At 38.8% G+C, this 20158-nt stretch overlaps 1 protein-coding gene across 1 annotated transcript in view; it reads left to right on the forward strand.

The window, feature by feature from the left end:
- Positions 1-20158, forward strand: part of LAMA2 (laminin subunit alpha 2) — a 615841-nt gene that overhangs the window by 365353 nt on the left and 230330 nt on the right. The window contains 3 exon segments of the mRNA XM_030316311.1: positions 688-774; positions 8988-9199; positions 15833-15939. Of these exon segments, the coding sequence (XP_030172171.1) occupies positions 688-774; positions 8988-9199; positions 15833-15939 (406 nt within the window).

Here is a 20158-nt window from a genome sequence, read left to right on the forward strand (position 1 = left end):
GCCAGAAGATGTAGAATGGCAAGGCTTTTTTGTTTTTGTTTTTTGGTTTTTTTTTTTTTTTTTTGATTGCTTGGTTTTATTGTAAATTTCAGCAGAATATGCATGCTTTATCTCTTCTGAAAACTTTTTGGAGGATTTCATCTGTGTAAACAGCAGACCTATGGGTCCACATGGGCAGCAGCTCGCACACATGCATGCACTCATGCACACACACACACACACACACCCATGGAACCAATGCTGAAAGTAGAAAACCACCATTATTTCCAAGATCCCATACTGAGTTTTCCAAAATCTCTAACAGATTTTTCTGGGCTGCTTCAAATTCAGAAGGATTTGGCTAAAAAGCATATGATGCCATGTCTTGCCGGGCCTGGGGTAACCCTAAAAGGCAACTGTGTGGTGTCACTTGTTACTGATGGTCACAGACCCATAACAGTCAAAAGTCAGTTAATAACATGCCACAAGGCTACTGCTCTCCACTGGGCTACATCCACGTCTGCAGAAATAGTAATGTCATTTCATCCTCGACTGGCCAGACCCTCATCTCCATCTGTGAGACGAGAATGACCAGCTTATACCCTTTTGTCACAGCAGTTCTGGAGAAAGAGAAATGAAAATATGCTGCTAATGACATTGTGTATGTGCTTCTTCCTTGTCTCTTGTTTCCCAACAACATCCACATAGCTTTAGCCCGACGTGCCATTTAGACCGAAGTCTCGGATTGATCTGTGACACATGCCCTGTCGGATACATAGGACCACACTGTGAGAGGTAAGCCTGTACCACACTGTCTTTCAACATGATTTCTACCTTGGGAGCTATAAAACCAGAGGCATTATCATCCTTTGTACTAGTTCAGAAAAGCCGCCACACTTGGTGAGGTGAAATCAAGTTTCTCCCTGCATGTGTCAAACCAATGCATTTTGTTTTTATAGTTTATTTATTCTCTAGAAATTGCTCTATAAATCTCCATTCACTCAGAGAATGTTTGATTAATGTTTTAATCTTAAAGGGTAAGCATTAACCTACAGTCTTCCTAGAAAGTATTGCTCAAGTGGAAAGTCATGCACTTTAAGATTTATCTTACTGTCTATGGTGGCACCATTTATTTTTCATAATTAGATTTTTGTTCTTAAAATGTGGCTTAAATGTGTGGTTCATAGTTCAGCAAGTGGCCTATAATTTACCTTAAATATATTTGAAAATAGAAATAAAATGTGATTTATTATTGTGATTTATATCCTCCTCTAAGTACTTCTAAGCCAGTATTTTAATTCCTGGTGATTTTATCGGGTTGCTTTGCAGTGGAACCTATAGATAGCATTTTATGTAATTTGTGTGATTATTTTTCTCCCGAAACACTTGTGAAGGAAAGATTCTTCTGTATTTCAGTCTCATTATAAAAATGGTAGAAAATTCTCCCTTGACATCATTGACAAGTACACCAACATCTCTCTGGTTTTAGTACTGAAAATAGTCCCCTTTGCTGCCATCACTGGGGTGTGGGGACAGCAGAGGAAGTGACCTGCTTTCACCAAGGCGAACACCACAGAGGGCTATTTCCGCCTATCCTTTTCTGTCCTTTCGTCCCCCTATTTCAACCAGGCTGCATAAAGTTAATGAAGCAGGAGCCAATCACCCAGAGAGGATTTAGTCAACAGCTAGCAGTCTGAGGACAAAGTGCCCGTGACAGTTCCCAGCAGCAACAAGTACTATTTGTGAGCATGGCAACATCTGTAAATTAGTAATGGAAGAATAGAACTGAAATAAGAATGATTTATTTGCAACTGAGAAACTGGAGACCTTTGTGTTAAGAAAAAAAAAAAAAAGGAGGGCACATGTATATTACTTACTATAATAGCAGAACGTATCATGGCCAAGACAGATTTACATCAAATGCCTAACCCCGCCTTGGGTCACTACAGGCAACCTTTTTTTTTTTAGCAACTGGAAAATGACAGCTACTCTTTCATAAAATGCCATTAAATCCCACTTATCTAGGTGACCATAGTCTCTGATGTATTTGTATTACTTCGCTTCATGCTCTGTGTTTTCCATACATAGCAGACGATAATTTTTGAATCACCTACAATTTGAAATTCTACATTTTATTTAACAAACGTCAGTTCAGCAACTGCCATGTGCCAGACATGGGACTAGACATAGGATCTAAACAGATGCACTATACCACCCTCACCTTCAAGCAGCTCACATATTTCATGTGGATAAGAATGGTTGACTGTATTCTGGAGACAGTTCTAATCTGAATCATAAAAACTACCAAGGAAGGAAATACCTCACAGTAAGCATGATTTTCTGTTTAAAAAGAAAATGGAAATGGGCATACATAGCTTATCAAATGGCATATCTTATCTCCAAGTTTTTCAGCCAAAATAATGTTAAATTGTTATTATACAGAAGATGGAATATTGTATTTTTCTAGCCAGAATTTGGGTTAGGGTTTTTCAGGAATATTTAGGGCTTCTCATTTCTCTGTATTTATATGAGCTTAAAAGTCCATTATTAGATGGATCCAAAATATTAGGAGAAACATTTTGGGGGATGTTCAGGCTGAAGTAGAAGGAGGGGAGAATAAGGGTCAGAGTAAAAAGGAGATACTGGTTGCATTGAAAATCTTGTAATCAAACCCATTCTGTAACTGATTAGTGTAATCAGTTTGTGCACATCATCTACATAAAATCAGCATTGGAGAACTGGAGCAGTGTTTCCCAAACCGTAGATGTTTTTGGAATAGAGTTCTGTGATCACACAAGTAAAAGTGCCTATTAGCATGTTGAAAGTTCTGACATGTCCTGGATGGAAGAAATCTGTTTAATGTGTTTAAATCAACCTTTTCTTTCCCTTTCTTGAAGTGTATCTGATGAACATCTTTACATTAGTTTCACGTATACAACATAGTGATTCAACAAGTCTATATATTATGCTCTAACTCAGCATTTTCTAATGTTGTGTGCCCATAAATTCCTGATTTTTTAAATCTATAGTAAGAATGTATCTCAGGTGGACAGGAATTATAATTTTATATTCTTTATCTCAATTTAATTTCTATTTTGAGACCAAATCTCCATATGTGGGAGCTGTGAGAGCTTGGAAACATAATCTCAGTCACATAAACTTTAAATGTTCTCACTGTTATATACCAATTATTTCTCAATTGTAAAAATTTGTGTTTTTTCTCTTCTCCCCGTCTCCCAGGCTTGAACCAAAGTTCTAACAAGTTTACTTAGTACCAAGAAGCTTGAATGCTTGAGTGAATGAGTGTGGGTGTGGCTTGTGTGTGGGTGTCGCTGAGTGTTTGGCTATGAGTTTGTATGTGTGTGTGTGTGTGTGTGTGTGTGTGTGTGTGTGTGCATGTGTTTGGCTATGAGTTTATGTGTGTCTCTGTGTGTGTATCTCTGTGTGTGTTGGCTATAAGTGTGTGTGTGTTTGGGGCAAAGGACAGATGGTGAGCCAATCAGTCCTGAGTAGTTCATCAAAGCATATTTCTTCTGACTTCTTCCTTTTTCCTGTCCTCCTGACCACTTTTCCCTTCAGACCTAATCACTGGGCACCACTGTACCACTTGTGTGGGTACAGGACTCACTCTGCTGCTTTCACTCCACCCTAGGACCCACCAACTCTATTCTCATCCTTTCTCCTCCATCTGCCTTTCCCACTTCATCCCATTTTCTGTTGGGGGATGAACTACAGCAGGAAGGGCCACATTCATAGAAATGGTGACTTTTAGAGCCCAAAGTCCAGAAGATTCCTGTGTTTCTGCTTTGGTCCTTGTCAGACCCCTTCACTCAATCATGTAGCACAATGGTCTTGCTGATAGAATTGAGGGAATGAAAACAATCATGAACAAGAGGACGGCAAAACAAGATATGACAAAATATTGACTAGTCTCTTTTTTTGAGTTGACACACGATGTTACATTAGTTTCAGGTGTACAACACAGTGATTCAACAACTCTATACATTATGCTATGCTCACCGCCAGTGTGCCTACCATCTGTCACCATACAACACTATGACGGTACCATTGGCTATATTCCCTACGCTGTACATTTCGTCCTCATGACTTATTCCGTAACCGCAAGTCTGTATCTCTCACTCCCCTTCACTATTTTATCTGTCTCCCCACCTACCTCCCCGGTGGAAACCATCAGTGTGTCCTCCGTATTTATAGGTCTGATTCTGCCTTTGCAAGTTTTTATTCACTTAAAATATCGACTGATATTCTATAACATGTAGAACACTGGTTACACTTTTCAGAAACTTGCTTGGAGTCACAGTACCTGTACTTTCAAGTATTAGTTCTTTCCTCTAGAGAATGTTTTAAACAAAAGAAAAACAAAAGTGAGGTTAAGGAAATGAGGTATTCACCATGGCACCTTGCTAAGATTCTGGGTATCTATCATCTGGTCATGGGGAGGAAAAAAATAGAAAAAATAAGAGAAAGTATCTATAAGGGCAAAAAGGGATGAATGTTGGAGCATCAAGAGGAATTTAAAAGAACATGGAGAAAAAGTGAGCTAAATGCTGATGACACCTTCTCTCCTGGGCACCAAGCTACTTTCAGAATAAGTTTGTAGCCTCAGCAACATATCCTACTTAATGGAAAGACACTTAAAAAGACTGTGGCAAGTTGGCCCAGTGGGATACATAGAACCACATGAAAGTTAATGAGCTATGTGGACCCTTTTAACCCTGTCCCCTCCCTAGCTGCCCAGATTTTAACAACTCCTCCGCAAGTGAGGGGAGAGAGGTCAATGTCAAGACTAATTTCACAATGGCCACTGAGAATACAAAGGATATTACAACCTAATATCTTAAAATTTGGAAAATACACCTACAGTTTTATCCACATGATTCATATTCTAGGTCAGAAAAGTTTATTTTTGCTTTTAAAATTTCAATTCCCAGATCTTATTTAGATATTCTCTGCTTCATAAATTCCTGACTCTGAATTGAGTCTAACTGCCCTATTACCACTATGCTGATGAGAATTTCTACTCATGCCTGAATCTCCTTGAACCCTTGAGGTTCAGATGGAGCGTGTGGAGGTACAGAAATTTAAAAAAGCAAGACAGTCATAGTTAACATGGTAACACCATTAGGAAAATTATGACTCCAAGGAAGGTTCCAAAGTCTGCTCCTATGTGGTTGTGCAATTTGTATACTGCACAAAAGTCCTCAGCCAAGGGGGAGATTGGGAGCTAGAGTCCAGGGTGCTACACTCTCTTCACTTTTCTGCACATGACAGAAAGAACCCTTTTTTTCTAATTTTTCAGTGAGGAACCACGTATGTTGGCAAACTCATTGGGTCCTTAGCTGATTCAATCACCTGGGAGGTATTAAGAATCCAGTGTTACTGCACAAGCCCTGCCGTTTATACCCCAGCCACTCTCCCTCTGTGCCTTTGCCAACACTGTTCCCTCTGACCACAAGACTGCAGTCCTTCCACTCCTCCACCTGAGACTAACCCTGCTCAACTTTTAAAATTCAACTCTAGGGGCACCTGGGTGGCTCAGTCGATTAAGCGGCTCTTTCTTTCTTTTTTCTTTTTTCCTGAAAGAGAAAGAGTGTGAGTAGGGGAGGGGCAGAGAGAGGGAGACACAGAATCTGAAGCAGGTTCCAGGCTCTGAGCTGTCAGCAGAGAGTCTGACGTGGGGCTCAAACTCACGAACCATGAGATTGTGCCCCAAGCCAAAGTCTGATGCTTAACCGACTGAGCCACCCAGGTGCCCCTTAAGCGACTGACTCTTGATTTCAGCTCAGGTTCCTGAGAATGAGCCCTGTATTGTGCAGAGCCTGCTTGGGATTGTCTGTCTGTCTGTCTGTCTCTCTCTCTCTCTCTCTCTCTCTCTCCCCCCTTTCCTTGCTCTCTCTCTCTCTCTCTCTTAAAAGAAATAAACATTAAAAAAAATAATTCAACTCTATCACCCCAAAAGTGTCCTTGATGAATCCTAATCTGAGTTGGTTGCCCTTTTCTGTGTTTTCACAAGAACATTGGCTTCTATCTAGTAGCTCTCTGCCACATTTTTAAGCTCATCTTTCTTCTCTACAGACTGCAGTGTAAAGGCTGTGCCATGTTTATGTTCATGATGAAGTGCTCAGTAGGTGTTTGAGGGGGGGCAGGAGGGGAAAAGAGCAAGAGCTTTTCTATTTTGCTCATAGAAATTGAAGCACTGTTTTCAATATATAGATAATGGGAACAGAGGCCGCATATTTTAGGGAAAAGTTACTGTAAAAATGATGGAGCAGAGCAAGAGAACTCTTGCCAGTGTTGCTCTGGCTTCTCATTGTCATTTCACTCTTGCTGTCCTCTCTCTCCCTCTCCCATCTCTTGCTCTAATACTGTTCCTAAGTCATCAGTGGAGAGAACCATTTTACATAATTGCCTGTGGTATCTAGAATCTCATTACGTTAGAGAGTCTTTTTGTAAAATATTGCAATTGGATATGAAAAAAGTTAGCAGATGTGGAAAGGAACAGTGACTTTGTATTGTCAGGATATCTAACTGTAGCAAGGAATCCAATAAACTGTGCTAAAAAAATATCCTCATTTTGCCTTGCGTATGAAAATGAGACAATCTGAGATTTCAAATTACAGTTCGTTTGTGTAGAGTGAAAATCCGAGAGACTGGCAAGGTCTAAAGGGCTGTCATTCACACTAATTTTAATTAAGTGACTCCAACTTGATCAGACTATAAAACATTATTATTATTAACAAAAGTTATATAATTAGCAGTATAATATTCACTGACCCTAGAATTACTTTTTAATCTCTACTGAAACATTTTTATGTCTCTAGAGCTACTACTATTCTATGTATGGAAGCACACACATACATACACTGGTAATAGAACCTGGCATATGAATTATGTGTCATGTATATTCAATAAGCTTTCTTTAATGTCCTACAACAAAAAAATAAAGGCTGCTTCTTCAGTTATTCTACTTAATTGCAATTATTTTCTCATGAACTAAAGGTTCTCTTCATTGTGGGAAAATTTTGGACTTATTAATTGGTATCTATGTTAAGAAAAATTCCTAGATCTTGTTATATAATGCCATCTCTCCTGAGGGCAGTAAGTCATTTTGAGGAAAGTGAGCTGAAAATAATGGGTTTTCGTTGGCTGTGATAATGATCATTGTATATTGTTATTCTAGTGGAGCAAAGCCACTCTTTTAATGGTAAACAAAATGAGATGTGAGTATGTGGATGTGATCATAAACTCTGAATATCAAGTAAGGCAAGGAGAATTGGGTTAAAATTCAAAAGTACCTTCTTATTAGCTCTATGGAAAACCACTTCTGAAGGGATTGTGGGGAAATTTTATATACTAAAACGTAGTTCAGATTTTACAATAGATAATTAATAAGCAATTACATTTGTGGGTGACAGAATTCTTCCAAGCAATATTAACACCATGACTTTCACAATTTATACAATATTTTGTGGATATAATTAAACCTAGCAATTTCATTTAAAAAATTATGATAGAAGGTTAATTCTCTATAAAGCAAGATTATTATGGCACCTACACATGTTCTAGAAAATGTAAAGTGATTAATGACTTTGCCCCATAATTGCGATGTTATTAAAATATCCTCATATGATGTAATGGATTTAAATCATTTCTATTTTGAATGGTAGAGAGCATTTCTCTACACAGTGACTTCTTTTTTTTTTTTTAATTTTTTTTTTTCAACGTTTATTTATTTTGGGGACAGAGAGAGACAGAGCATGAACGGGGGAGGGGCAGAGAGAGAGGGAGACACAGAATCGGAAACAGGCTCCAGGCTCTGAGCCATCAGCCCAGAGCCCGACGCGGGGCTCGAACTCACGGACCGCGAGATCGTACACAGTGACTTCTATGTCCGTGAGTAGATGAGCATAAAAGTAGTGGACTATTGAAATTATATTCCCCCACATTGTTTTTGTTCCCCTTCAATTTTGATCCTTGCTGTACAAGACAGATGACAGAGCTAGCCTGACTGTAAGCCTATAGATGCACTGTTTTGTTTCTCCTTTCACAAGTGTGGCTTAATATGAAGCATGAGCAAATGTAACTGAAAGAGAAGGCAGAGCAGAATAGAAATCGATGCCTCCTAAAAGCGTGTATCTGTGCATCTGTGACATTGAGTAGCATTTTGAAACAACATATGGATAAAGGGAATTTTGATAATATAATTTAAAAAATCTCCTCTGCTATGCCTCATAAATAAACAAACTTGTTTTTCCAATATATTGTAGAGTAGCATCTAGTCCTTAAGACAAGAGACCTACCGGTTGCTAATATGAGTTGTGGGCACAATTAAGCATCACCTTACGGCACGTACATAGGATGCCCGCATACCTACTTCTCGCTAAAGGTTCTTCCGTGAAAATCTGCCTCTGTATGCATATGCAAATATATACAAACCCATTAGTAATGCAGTGATACCCACAGCCCCCACCTGAATAATAATGAGAATCTTTTGAGTCACAATTTTCTATTTAATAAATTCTGAATTCTCACTGCTGAATTTCCTTGTAAGCCTGTTTCCTCATAACAAGCTTTTGCTACAACAACAAAAAAGTGTGAACCTTACATATTTGTACAGAAAACAACCAATTGGAGTAGATACATATGATGTGTTGCACTACAAAGGCTTTCCAACACGGACCTGGATTCCTCTAGAGTGCCAGCAGCAGATTTCTTATTATGCTTTGGTCTCGTCTTCAGTGCCAGTGACAAGATTTTTTTTTCCTGGCTGAAATCTAATTACTAGTGGGGCTGGCAGGATTTCATCTTGTATCTACACTGCAGTTATAGAAAAACATTTTTTAATCACCTTGCATTTGAGAAAAGGAACACTTAAAAGGAAAACATATCATCCTGGGAGAGGGTAGTATGAAAAGTATATAAACATTGCTTCCGATGGGCTTTATGAGTTCCTCCCGAATACTCACTGATGAAATTTTACCCCTTAGGTGTGCAGAAGGCTATTTTGGACAACCTTCTGTACCTGGAGGATCATGTCAGCCATGCCAATGCAATGACAACCTTGACTTCTCCATCCCTGGCAGCTGTGACAGCTTGTCTGGCTCCTGTCTGATATGTAAGCCAGGTACAACAGGCCGGTACTGTGAGCTCTGTGCTGATGGATATTTTGGAGACGCAGTTGATGCAAAGAACTGTCAGCGTAAGTCCTGAACTATTGACGCCTCTGACAGAATTGATGCATTGCACCTCAAAGCAGCTGATGAGTTCTTGAGTGGGGATTGGAGGGTAGGAAATTATGTGCAATACATGTGTGATAGATGCACAGCCTATACACAGAGTCTGCATATTCTAAAATATTTCTTTGTACTAATAGAGTAAATCCTTTGAAAATAGCTGCATTGTCAGCGTGTTGTTTTTCAAAGGATGCACATATCTTTATTTACATGTGGAAGGAAGATTTTAAAATCAACTTGTGTCCATGGTAGGAGAGAAGAATTTAGAAAAACTAGGTAAGTCCCACTTATCCTTATTATTTGTTTCAATTGTAGTCATTTTCTTCAAATGAATTTTTGTCCATATTATTTCTTTAGTACCTGTCTGGAGGTGTTAATCTGTTATGCTTTCATATGTGAACTCTACATTCTTGCATTTCATAATAGGTGCCCATATTTCCACACACTGACATTTATAATTCTTGAATGATTGACCTTCACCGTGGGACTATTCACAGAATGATATTTCTGTGTTTCCTTTCACAAAATTAGCTCTTGTAGGGCTTCGTCTGTGTTCATTAGTGCACATCTCCTGTTTCTTCCACTTCCCTGGCCTCATTATTCAGTATTGCATAAAATCAAATAATGCTTTGTATTCGCAGTAGTGCAATATGCAAGGGAAACCTTGTGGTGCAGAGTCCAGTGGAATGTGAATCCGTGTCAGCACCCAAGTATTTTATGTGCCATCCTTGACTTCACCTGCCGCCATCATCTTTAGGTAGAGCCAGTTACGATGCCAACACTTCACTCTGTCAAGTTCATTACATAAGAAGGGGCCCTTCCAGTCACTCAGTTGGGACCTACGACCTGCAAAATTATAGAGACCGCTGGAAATGTAGTCTTTTCACTGCCTCTGCTCTAAACACCAAAGACCTGGTGGGACACCCCACTTCGATAACCAACCTCATAGGGCTGGAAGATGAGTGCCAAGATTTTTGTCATTTGCAAATCACAGTTGGTTAAACAAAAAACAAATCACTCTCTAGGACAATAAGCATCTGTTGATATCGCCTGTAAATTGGTATTTTTAAAAGTTTTTTTAAAGTTTATTTATTTGTTTTTGAGAGAGAGAAAACACAAGCAGGGGAGGTGCAGAGAGAGAGGGAGACACAGAATCCGAAGCAGGCTCCAGGCTCTAGGCTCTGAGCTGTCAGCACAGAGCCCAACACGGGGCTCGAACTCACGAACCATGATATCAAGGCCTGAGCTAAAGTCAGACGCTCAACTGACTGAGCCATCCAGGTGCCCCAGTATTTTTTTTAAAGGCAAGATTTCCAACAGGCACAGAAGCACACTTTACCTGTATAAAACCATAAGGGGCTTAAGAAGTTCTCCCGTTCAAAGACATCATCTAAGATCAACACTTTCTAGCCATGTGACCCTGGACGAGACAGTTGACCTCACTGGGATTCAGTTTCCTCATTTACATAAAGGGTCACGATTTTCTGTGAGGTTTCAAGGATCCAGCCCAGAGAGAGTGTCCAGTGCGCCACTTGGGCCTGGGATGCTCACAGAGAGGAGTGCCTTTGGTAGCAGTGTTCGTAGTAGTTGTATCTGTGGGTCACTCATTTTAGAGCTGTGTTCATTGTTTAGTGACCTCCTTTTCCGTCTTCCATTAAGCCCCTCCATAAAGTTGAGGAGACATTGTTCCACTCATTTTATTGTGATAAATTGGGGATCTGTGGCATAAGAACACATAGGAGAATATGGTATAGAAACATTTTGAACCATTACGTTTTTGTACCACTTGCTATGAAGCACATATAGAAAAGATTAGAGTTTTTAATGATCTTCAACATGTAAAAATATAATATACTTATTTTGATAATTTTCTTACGTATATTAGTTTATCTATGCATAGGTAGTAAACCTCAAGAAAAGAAAATTCTTGATAAACCATTATTTTAGTTGCCTCTAGGTTTGCTCATGAAAAGTACACCACTACAAAGAAATGTATTTTGCTTTTGAAATTTATGTTATTGTTTGTGTCCTACATTTCATTTTAAAATGCCACTTAAAACTTTATATTGCCTTTGTGGGTTCTTTTTTCAAGTTTTTATTTTAATTCCAGTTAGTGAATATATAGTGTAATATTAGTTTTGGGAGTAGAATTCATCACCTACATAAAACACCCGGTGCTCATCACAAGTGTCCTCCTTGACACCCATCTCCCATTTAACCCATCCCTCTGTCACCTCCCTCCATCAACCCTCAGTTTGATCTCTATAGTTAAGAGTCTATTTTTATGGTTTTCCCCTCTCCTTTCCCTGTTACGTTCATCTGTTTTGTTTCTTAACTTCCACTTATGAGTGAAATCATATATGTGTCTTCCTCTTACTGACTTGCTTTTATTAGCATAATACATGTCATTGCAAACAGCAAGTTTTCGTTCTTTTTATGTGTGAGTAATATTCCACTGTATATACATACCACATCTTCTTTATCCATTCATCAGTTGATAGACATTTGGTCTCTTTCCATACTTTGGCTATTGTTGATGATGCCACTATGGACATTGGGGTGCATGTGTCCCTTTGAATCATTATTTTTGTATATTCTGAGTAAATACCTAGTAGTGCAATTGCTAGATAATAGGGAAATTCTATTTTTAACTTTTTTTGAGAGAGAAAGAGGTGAAGGGGAGGGGCAGAGGAAGAGGGGGAGAGAGAATCCTTAGCAGACCCCACGCTCAGCACAGAGCCCAATATGGGGCTCCATCTCACCACCATAATACCATGACCTGAGCCAAAATCAAGAGTTGGATGCTCAACTGACTGAACCACCAGGCACCCCTATTTTTAACTTTTTGAGAAACCTTCATACTGTTTTCCAAAGTGGCTACATCAGTTTGCATTCCCACCAACATTGGTTTAAGAGAGTTCCTTCTTCACACCTTCACCAACTTTTTTCCTATGTTGTTAATTTTAGCCATTCTGATAGGTGTGAGGTGGTATCTTATCGTGGTTTTGACTTGTATTTCCCTGAGGATGAGTGATGTTGAACATCTTTTCGTGTGTCTGTTACCCATCTGTATGTCTTCTTTGGAAAACTGTCTATTCATTCTCCCCCATCTCTTCACTGGCTTATTTGTTTTTTGGGTGTTGAGTTTGTAAGTTCTTTATAGATTTTAGATAGTAACCTTTTCTCAGATATGTCATTTGCAAATATCTTCTCCTATTTCAAAGATTTCCTTTTAGTTTTGTTGAATGTGTCCTTCACGCTGCAGAAGGTTTTTTTTCTTGATGAAATCCTAGTAGTTTGAGTTTTCTTTAGTTTCCCTTGCTTCTAGAGATGTGTCTAAGAAGAAGTTGCTATGGCTGATGCCAAAGAGGTTGCTACCTATATTCTTCTCTAGGATTTTGATGGTTTTAGGTCTCACATTTATATCTTTCATCCATTTTAAATTTATTTCTGTGTGTGGTGTAAGAAAATGGTCCAGTTCCATTCTTCTGCATGTTGCTGTCCAGTTTTCCCAACACCCTTTGTTGAAGAGACTTTGTTCCTTGGATATTCTTTTCTGCTTTGTCAAAGATTAGTTAACCATATAGTTGTGGGTCCATTTGTGAATTTTCTGTTCTGTTCCATTGACCTATGTGTCTGTTTTGTGCCCGTTCCATACTGTCTTGATGACTACAACTTTGTAATATAGCTTGAAGTCTGGAATCATGATGCCTCCAGATTTGCTCTTCTTTTTCAAGATTGCTTTGGTTATTCATAGTCTTTTGTGGTTCCATACAAATTTTAGAATTGTTTGCTCTAGCTCTCTGCAAAATGCTCTTGGTATTTTGATAGGGATTGCATTAAATGTGTAGATTGCTTTGGGTAGTAGAGACATCTTAACAATATTTGCTCTTCCATCCATGAGCATGGAACATTTGTCCATTTCTTTGTGTCTTCTTCAATTTCTTTCATAAGTGTCCTGTAGTTTTCAGAATACAGATCTTTTGCCTCTTTGGTTAGGTTTATTCCTAGGTATCCTATGGTTTTTGGTGCAATTGTAAATAGGATCGATTCCTTGATTTCTCTTCCTGAGGCTTCATTATTGGTGTACAGAAGATTTTTGTATGTTGATTTTGTATCCTGTCACTGCTTTTGTTATTTTTAAGATTATGTTAAGTTATGGTAAATTTAATCCTATATTCCTCATCCTGAGAAAAAAGGACTTATAAATTCTAAATTATTTGGGATTTAAAAAATTGAAGTATAATATATATGAGACTCACATAAAGTTAGTGAAAGTATATTGTAATAGGGATGTGAGGACAGATGGTAGCTGCACTTGTGATGAACATAATATAATGTATAATTGAATCACTACATTGTTCACCTGAAACTAATGTAACATTATATGTCAACTATACTCAATTAAAAAAACATTAATAAAAATTAATTAATTTTAAAAAGAAATTGAAAGCATATACAACAATTCTAGTAGCAAGTGAAGTAGACATTTACAAAAAGTATTTCTCTTAGTCTTTTCTCACACCCCTGCTATGGAGTATGCTTAGGCTATTGTCTGAGGAATTGGAGACTGCAGCTAAGGTCAATTCCTCACTGGCCACCAAACATGTATCCACTTAGCAGACCTAAAAGGTCAAATCCCTGGAAGAAAAATCAGCCAGTTTTGGGGAAAGCAGTAGAACTAAGTAGAACCTTGAGCCAGGGGAACAGGAAAATAGCATAGGCTGATGGAGGAGCTATTTACAATGTAGTTGTGAGTTGTGCTCAAACAAAGTATCCAAAGACATGAGGTATTGGATAAAATTTACCAAAACCATCTATGAATGTTCTAAATTTTTCTGTCATCTCCTCCTCACATATTTATTCTGGTGTCAATGCAATTATATGTACCATTAAAGTACACCTGTAGGGTGCGTCATTAATTGCGTTCTATTTGTGAAAAGTCCCTTTAATTGTTAGACTGATTTATTATGTTTCAGGATAGCATCAAACAGCTTCATCACGTAGAAATGATAAAAGATTACTTAAACCAAATATATTGGAAACAATATACAAATTGTAAAACAAAGTGATTTTTAAAAATTATAATGCTATATTCCTAATATGCTTGAAACAGCAGCTTCATTTTATATACTTTTTAACTGAAAATATTTGACATATGACATTGTGTAAATATAAGGTGCACAGCATCTTACTTTGATATACTTATATATTGCAATACGATGATCGTTGTAGAGATATTTATTCCCTTGCACAATATAGTACAATATTGTCTACATTTTTATACTGTGTAATAGAGCACTGTAGCTCATTTACCATTCACCATTTACTACTTGCAAGTGTGTACCCTAAACAAAAACAATTTTACCCCCCAACCCTCCATCCCCTAGTAACTACCATTTTACTGTCTGTTTTATTATGAGTTTAATTTTTTTAGATTCTGCATCTAGATAATATCATGCAGTAGTTAGCTTTCTTTATATGACATCTTCCATTTAGCGTAATGTGGACAAGGTCCATCCGTATTGTTGCAAATGGTAGGATATTCTCCTTTCTCATGGCTGAATAATATTCCATTGTGTATATATACCATATCTTTTTTATCCATTCATCTTTGACAGACATTGAGATTTTTCCCTATCTTGGCTACTGAGAAAAATGCTGCAGTGAACATAAGAGTGTACATATCTCTTCAAAATACTGTTTTCATTTCCTTTAAGTATATACTCAGTAGTAGAATTGCTGGGTTATATGCTAGTTCTATTTTCAAATTGTTTGAGGGACCTCCACCTTGTTTTCCAAAGTGGTTGGATCAATTTACATTCCCACTAACAGTGTATAAGAGTAATTCTTCAAGACATTCTTCAGCATATGTTGTCTTTTGTCTTCTTGATAATAGCCATTCTAACAGGTATAAGGTAATATCTCATTGTGGTTTTGATTTGCATTTCTTTGAGGATTAGTGATGTTTAACATCTTTTCACATGCCTGTTGGCCGTTTTGATATCCTTGTTGGAAAAAATGTCTACTTAACTCTTCTGTCTTACATACTTTTCTAATCTTAAAGGTGTGCGTCTAGGTACAATATATAATATTCACTCTCAAAATCAAAATAACAATGACTACATTAATGTTTTAATAGCATCTGATGTGCCAGGCACTGTGATATAGCTTTACGTGAATCATCTCCACAGCTTGTAAAGTTGTAAGGATCAAAGGATATAATGCCTAATGGAACACCTAGCAAATCAGAAAACATTCTTTTTTTTTAAAGTTTACTTATTTATTTTGAGAGAGACTGAGACAGCATGAATTGGGGAAGGACGGAGAGAGAGATGGATACAGAGAAACCCAAGCAGGATCTGTATCAGTGGTGCAGAGCCTGACGTGGAGCTTGAACTCATGAAACCACAAGATCATGACCTGAGCCAAAACCAAGAGTCGGACACTTAACCAACTGAGCCACCCAGCCACCATGAAAACATTGTGTTCTAAAACTTAGTTGCCAATGTTACCATCTGGGGGATATTATTATTTAACAAGCCTATTAAGACTGTTGGAAATGTTTTCCCAACCAAAGATGTCTTTTCTCTTTGCAGCTTGTCGCTGTAATGTCAACAGCTCCTTGTCCGAGAGTTGCCATGCTAGGACAGGACAGTGTGAATGCAAACCTAACGTGCAAGGACTGCGGTGTGATGAGTGTAAGGTAAGGAGTAGGAGCTGGCCATGAGTTACTTCCTCCTTGAAAATGTTCATTAGCTTTCAACGACATACATATGAGTATATCGAAAGAGGAGTTCAGGATTATACAATCCTACATGTACAATCACTGTGATCATTGGAGAGTTTTTCCAAGATAGAACAAAATTTGCTGTGCACTAGCATTTGGCCTTCAACCTATATTTCCTTGGCAGCAAATTTTTGTAATATTTACTGTAATTCAGATGTTTCTGAAACAAAGAAGCTATAAATTTAATCTCAATCTGCAGTGAGTAAAATACTCTTTGCTTTTATATTGTTGGCAGAATGCAATGTGTCACACCCTTTGTTTTTAGCAAACACTTTGTTCTAGTTCTATCGTTGACAAGTTAGTTACAGGGAGCATTCTACTTCAGAAAAGTTTTCAGTAGAGAAGCTAATCAACATAGTTTTATATACACCGTTTTTGTAAAATGAAACAAAATTCACAACATGTTGCTCTCCGTTCCTGAACGTTTTGCCCTGCCTTCAGTATGGCAAACCCCTTGAGATTCCTCCACGAGAGTGATGGATTTGCACTACCTACTTCTTATAAAAATGTATTTTGGGTTATAAAGACTTAAACCGAACGAGCATTTCTCAGATAGCAAACTGGCCTTTCTGTACTAAGTTTGGAAATACCTTCTGCCTCTATCTCTTGAATAATACCAAACGCTCTTTTGTTTCTTTGTTTTCTTTGTTTTCTTTTTCTGTTGGCTTTTAAAGCCCGATATGTGGTGGGATCCAGAGAAGCACTTCTGTGTGTTATGTGACTGCAGTCTCGTTGGTTCTGTGACACCACAGTGTGATATTACAGGAAGATGTGCATGTAAATCTGGCTTCGTAGGGAGACACTGCAACCTCAGCAGGCAGGTGCACCGACAGGAGAAGCAGTCACAGAGAGCGCACCGGGTGCTGGGGCCTCCTCAGAGGTGGGGTTTCAGCAGCTCCAGCGGGTGCCCTCGGGGAGCCTATCGGCCCCCAGCTCCGGTAATCCCAGAGGCGCTGCATGGCTCATGCCTCCGCATGCTGTGTTCCGTGTGCTGCCGCTGACCTTTCCCGATGGTATTTTTACCAAATAACAGTTGCTCGGTGTGCACAATTGCAAATGTAAACACTAGACCATTCCTGCTTAAAGCTTTGCCTTTTGAAAGTAGCTGTCCGTGTATTTTTTTTAATTTTTTTAAAATATTTTTTTAACGTTTATTCACTTTCTGAGAGCCAGAGACAGAGTACAAGCAGGGGAGGGGCAGAGAGAGAGGGAGACACAGAATCCGAGATGCGCTCCAGGTTCTGGGCTGTCAGCATGGAACCCGACGCAGGGTTCGAACTCACGAACCCCTGAGATCATGACCTGAGCTGAAGTTGGGCGCTTAACCAACTGAGCCCCCCAGGTGTCCCCTGTCTGTGTATTTTTAAAAGTATGTTCAAGTTCATAGGTTCATAAAAGCTTCAGTTTCCCATGGATATGTAGAAGTTTATTTGTAGAAAGCTGTGATCTTACAGGTGGAAGGAATTTCAGACCTCCGAACAGACTCACTTCTGTGAATGAACAAATCTAGCAAAGAAAGTGGCTTTCCCAAGAAAATCCAGCCCATTGATCTGACGTGTTGTTCACATTTCATCATAATGGATGGCTTTGTTACTTTGCCACATCATAAGCTTGCCCGTATATACCACAAGTCACACACTCTCACACTGCATGTATACCACATACACTAAGTAAGGAAGCATGTTTTCTACTACAGAAGTTTAGTCCCCCATCTTAGTAGACAAAAGAAAAATACTGGCAGTAAGAGCAAAAGGGAGGAAGGGAAGAGAGAGGAGGAGGAAAGAGAGAAGATTAGGTCCAGGGCCATGTTGCAGAGTGACAGGAAATAAGACTTACCAGTGTGGAATCACAGCTTGGTGGGGAGGAGCAGGGAAGGGATAGAAGAAAGTGAGAGTAAAGTAAAAAGTAACAGAGTAGAAAAGAAAAAAAGAAAGAATGCATTATTCTAGGCTCTTTATTGGCATTTTTTTTTAAAAATTTAATGTTTATTTTATTTGTGAGACAGAGAGAGACAGAGCATGGTTGGAGGAAGGGCAGAGAGAGGGAGACACAGAATCTGAAGCAGGCTCCAGGCTCTGAGCTGTCAGCACAGAGCCTGACGTGGGGCTCAAGCCCATCAACCACGAGATCATGACCTGAGCCGAAGTTGGACGCTCAACCAACTGAGCCACTCAGGCGTCCCTCTTTATTGGCATTTTAAGAAAATTAGTTCTGGGGTGCCTGGGTGGCTCAGTGGATTAAGCATCCAGCTGGCTCAAGTCATAATCATCTTGTGGTTCATGAGTTTGAGCCCCGCATCGGGCTCTATGCTGATGGCTCAGAGGCTGGAGCCTGCTTCAGATTCTGTGTCTCCCTCTCTCTCTGCACCTTCCCCACTTGCAGTCTGTCTCTGTCTCTTTCTCAAAAATAAATAAACATTAAAAAAATTTATAGTGAAAAAAAAAAAAAAAGAAAATTAGTTCTGGTATTGGTCTGCCTCGGGTCAAATCCCAGCCTCACCACTTCCTAGCTATGACAGTTCCTTAAGTCTTTCTGTAATGTACTTTCTTCATCTGTCAGAGGACCCGCTTCATAGGGTATCTAACAGCCTGGATCCTCCAAGAAGCAAATACGAAGAGATTGGGGGAAATGCCTATGAAAGTTGAAGGAGAAGAGAGCATAGTATACAGGGAGCCTCCTGCCGTAGTGCAGGCCTGACTGATGTGAAAGGGGAAAGGGAAGGAAAGATCGAGCAGAAAAGCCTCATTCTGTGCATTTTGCCAAAATGCCAAATGCTTGTCAGGCCAAGCGGAAGTGCCCGAGCACCAGTTTTCCGTTTGAGGAATCCTGGATTGGGCAGAAAGACTGTTGGACTTTATTGTAATCAGTCTTTGACCTGGAGAAGCATGACCTGGTGTGGGTTCCTCTGGTGGATCCACAAGAGTGGAAACTGGAGGATGTCAATCAGCCAACTCGCTGCAGATTCTCTCGCAGGGAGACCTGCCCGGGCACCTCCGTGGCGGGCTCTGGATTGTCATGGGAACAGTACATAAGGCACGCATCTGGAGAGTTCTTAGTGAATGCTAGGTATCATTACTGTGGTTGCCATTGTTGTTATTAGATGAAGAAATCTTTAAAAATTGTTTTTCAAAAACAGATACATATATTTAAAGTAAAAGAAAGGGATAGAGACTGATCAAAATGTCTCCAAAATATAAATTTAGCAGAAATTCTGCTCTCATTCATGGCCTTTTCCTACATACCCTACAGCACTGTTGTACAAGGTGGTGTTTTGTCCTGAGACCATTTTTCCCCTGAGACAGTATGTGTGAGAGTAGAGAGCTCAGACTCTGGAGCCAGGCTGCCTGACTTGGAACCCTGACTCTACAGTTGGGTAGCTGGTGACCTTAGGCAAATTGCTTGACCTTTCTGTCCTTTGGTTTCCCACTCAGTATAAAGGTGATGGTAATAGCTATCTCCCAGGATTGTCTTGAAGATTCAATGAATTCATATTTGTAAAGAGCTTTAAAACAGTGCTTAGCACACAGCAGCACAATACCTAAGTGCTGTTGTTATTATCATCCCAAGTGAAAATAATTTACAGATTATCAAGCTTTCCAGCGACACTGGATAAGGACTGTCTCCCATGTTTGTTTTACCTCATTAATCTTGATTACAGACTGGGAACATCTCCTTCTTGAATTTGCTTACCACAGAGATTTTCCCTAGCCTCTGAAATAAAATTTTGTACATCAAATTTAGTAAAATTTTGTTAGTGAAGTTTGTTACTATTTGTTTTGGTATTACTCAATTCTTTAAAACTACATTATTTAAATATTTGAAATGTATGACAGAAAGATTTTTTTGGTACATATTTTTTTACATAACGAACTTTGGAATTTTCTTACTAACTATGACTTGGAAGTTCATGTAATACTATATCGATATATCCATTAAAGATATACATATGCCAAATGAAGAAAAATTTAGGAAATAAAGATGAATTTGAAGTACTGTCTCTGATTCATATTTCTAAGTCAAGAAAATTTAGGAAATAAATGCAAAATACTTTGCATAAGAAATTCAAATACATCTATGATTCAGACTTTTAAAAACTAATATAGTTGTTCTAGTCTATTTTCTATGTATACATGTT

Source organism: Lynx canadensis, chromosome B2 (genome assembly GCF_007474595.2).
Source record: "Lynx canadensis isolate LIC74 chromosome B2, mLynCan4.pri.v2, whole genome shotgun sequence".
Lineage (NCBI taxonomy): Eukaryota > Metazoa > Chordata > Mammalia > Carnivora > Felidae > Lynx > Lynx canadensis.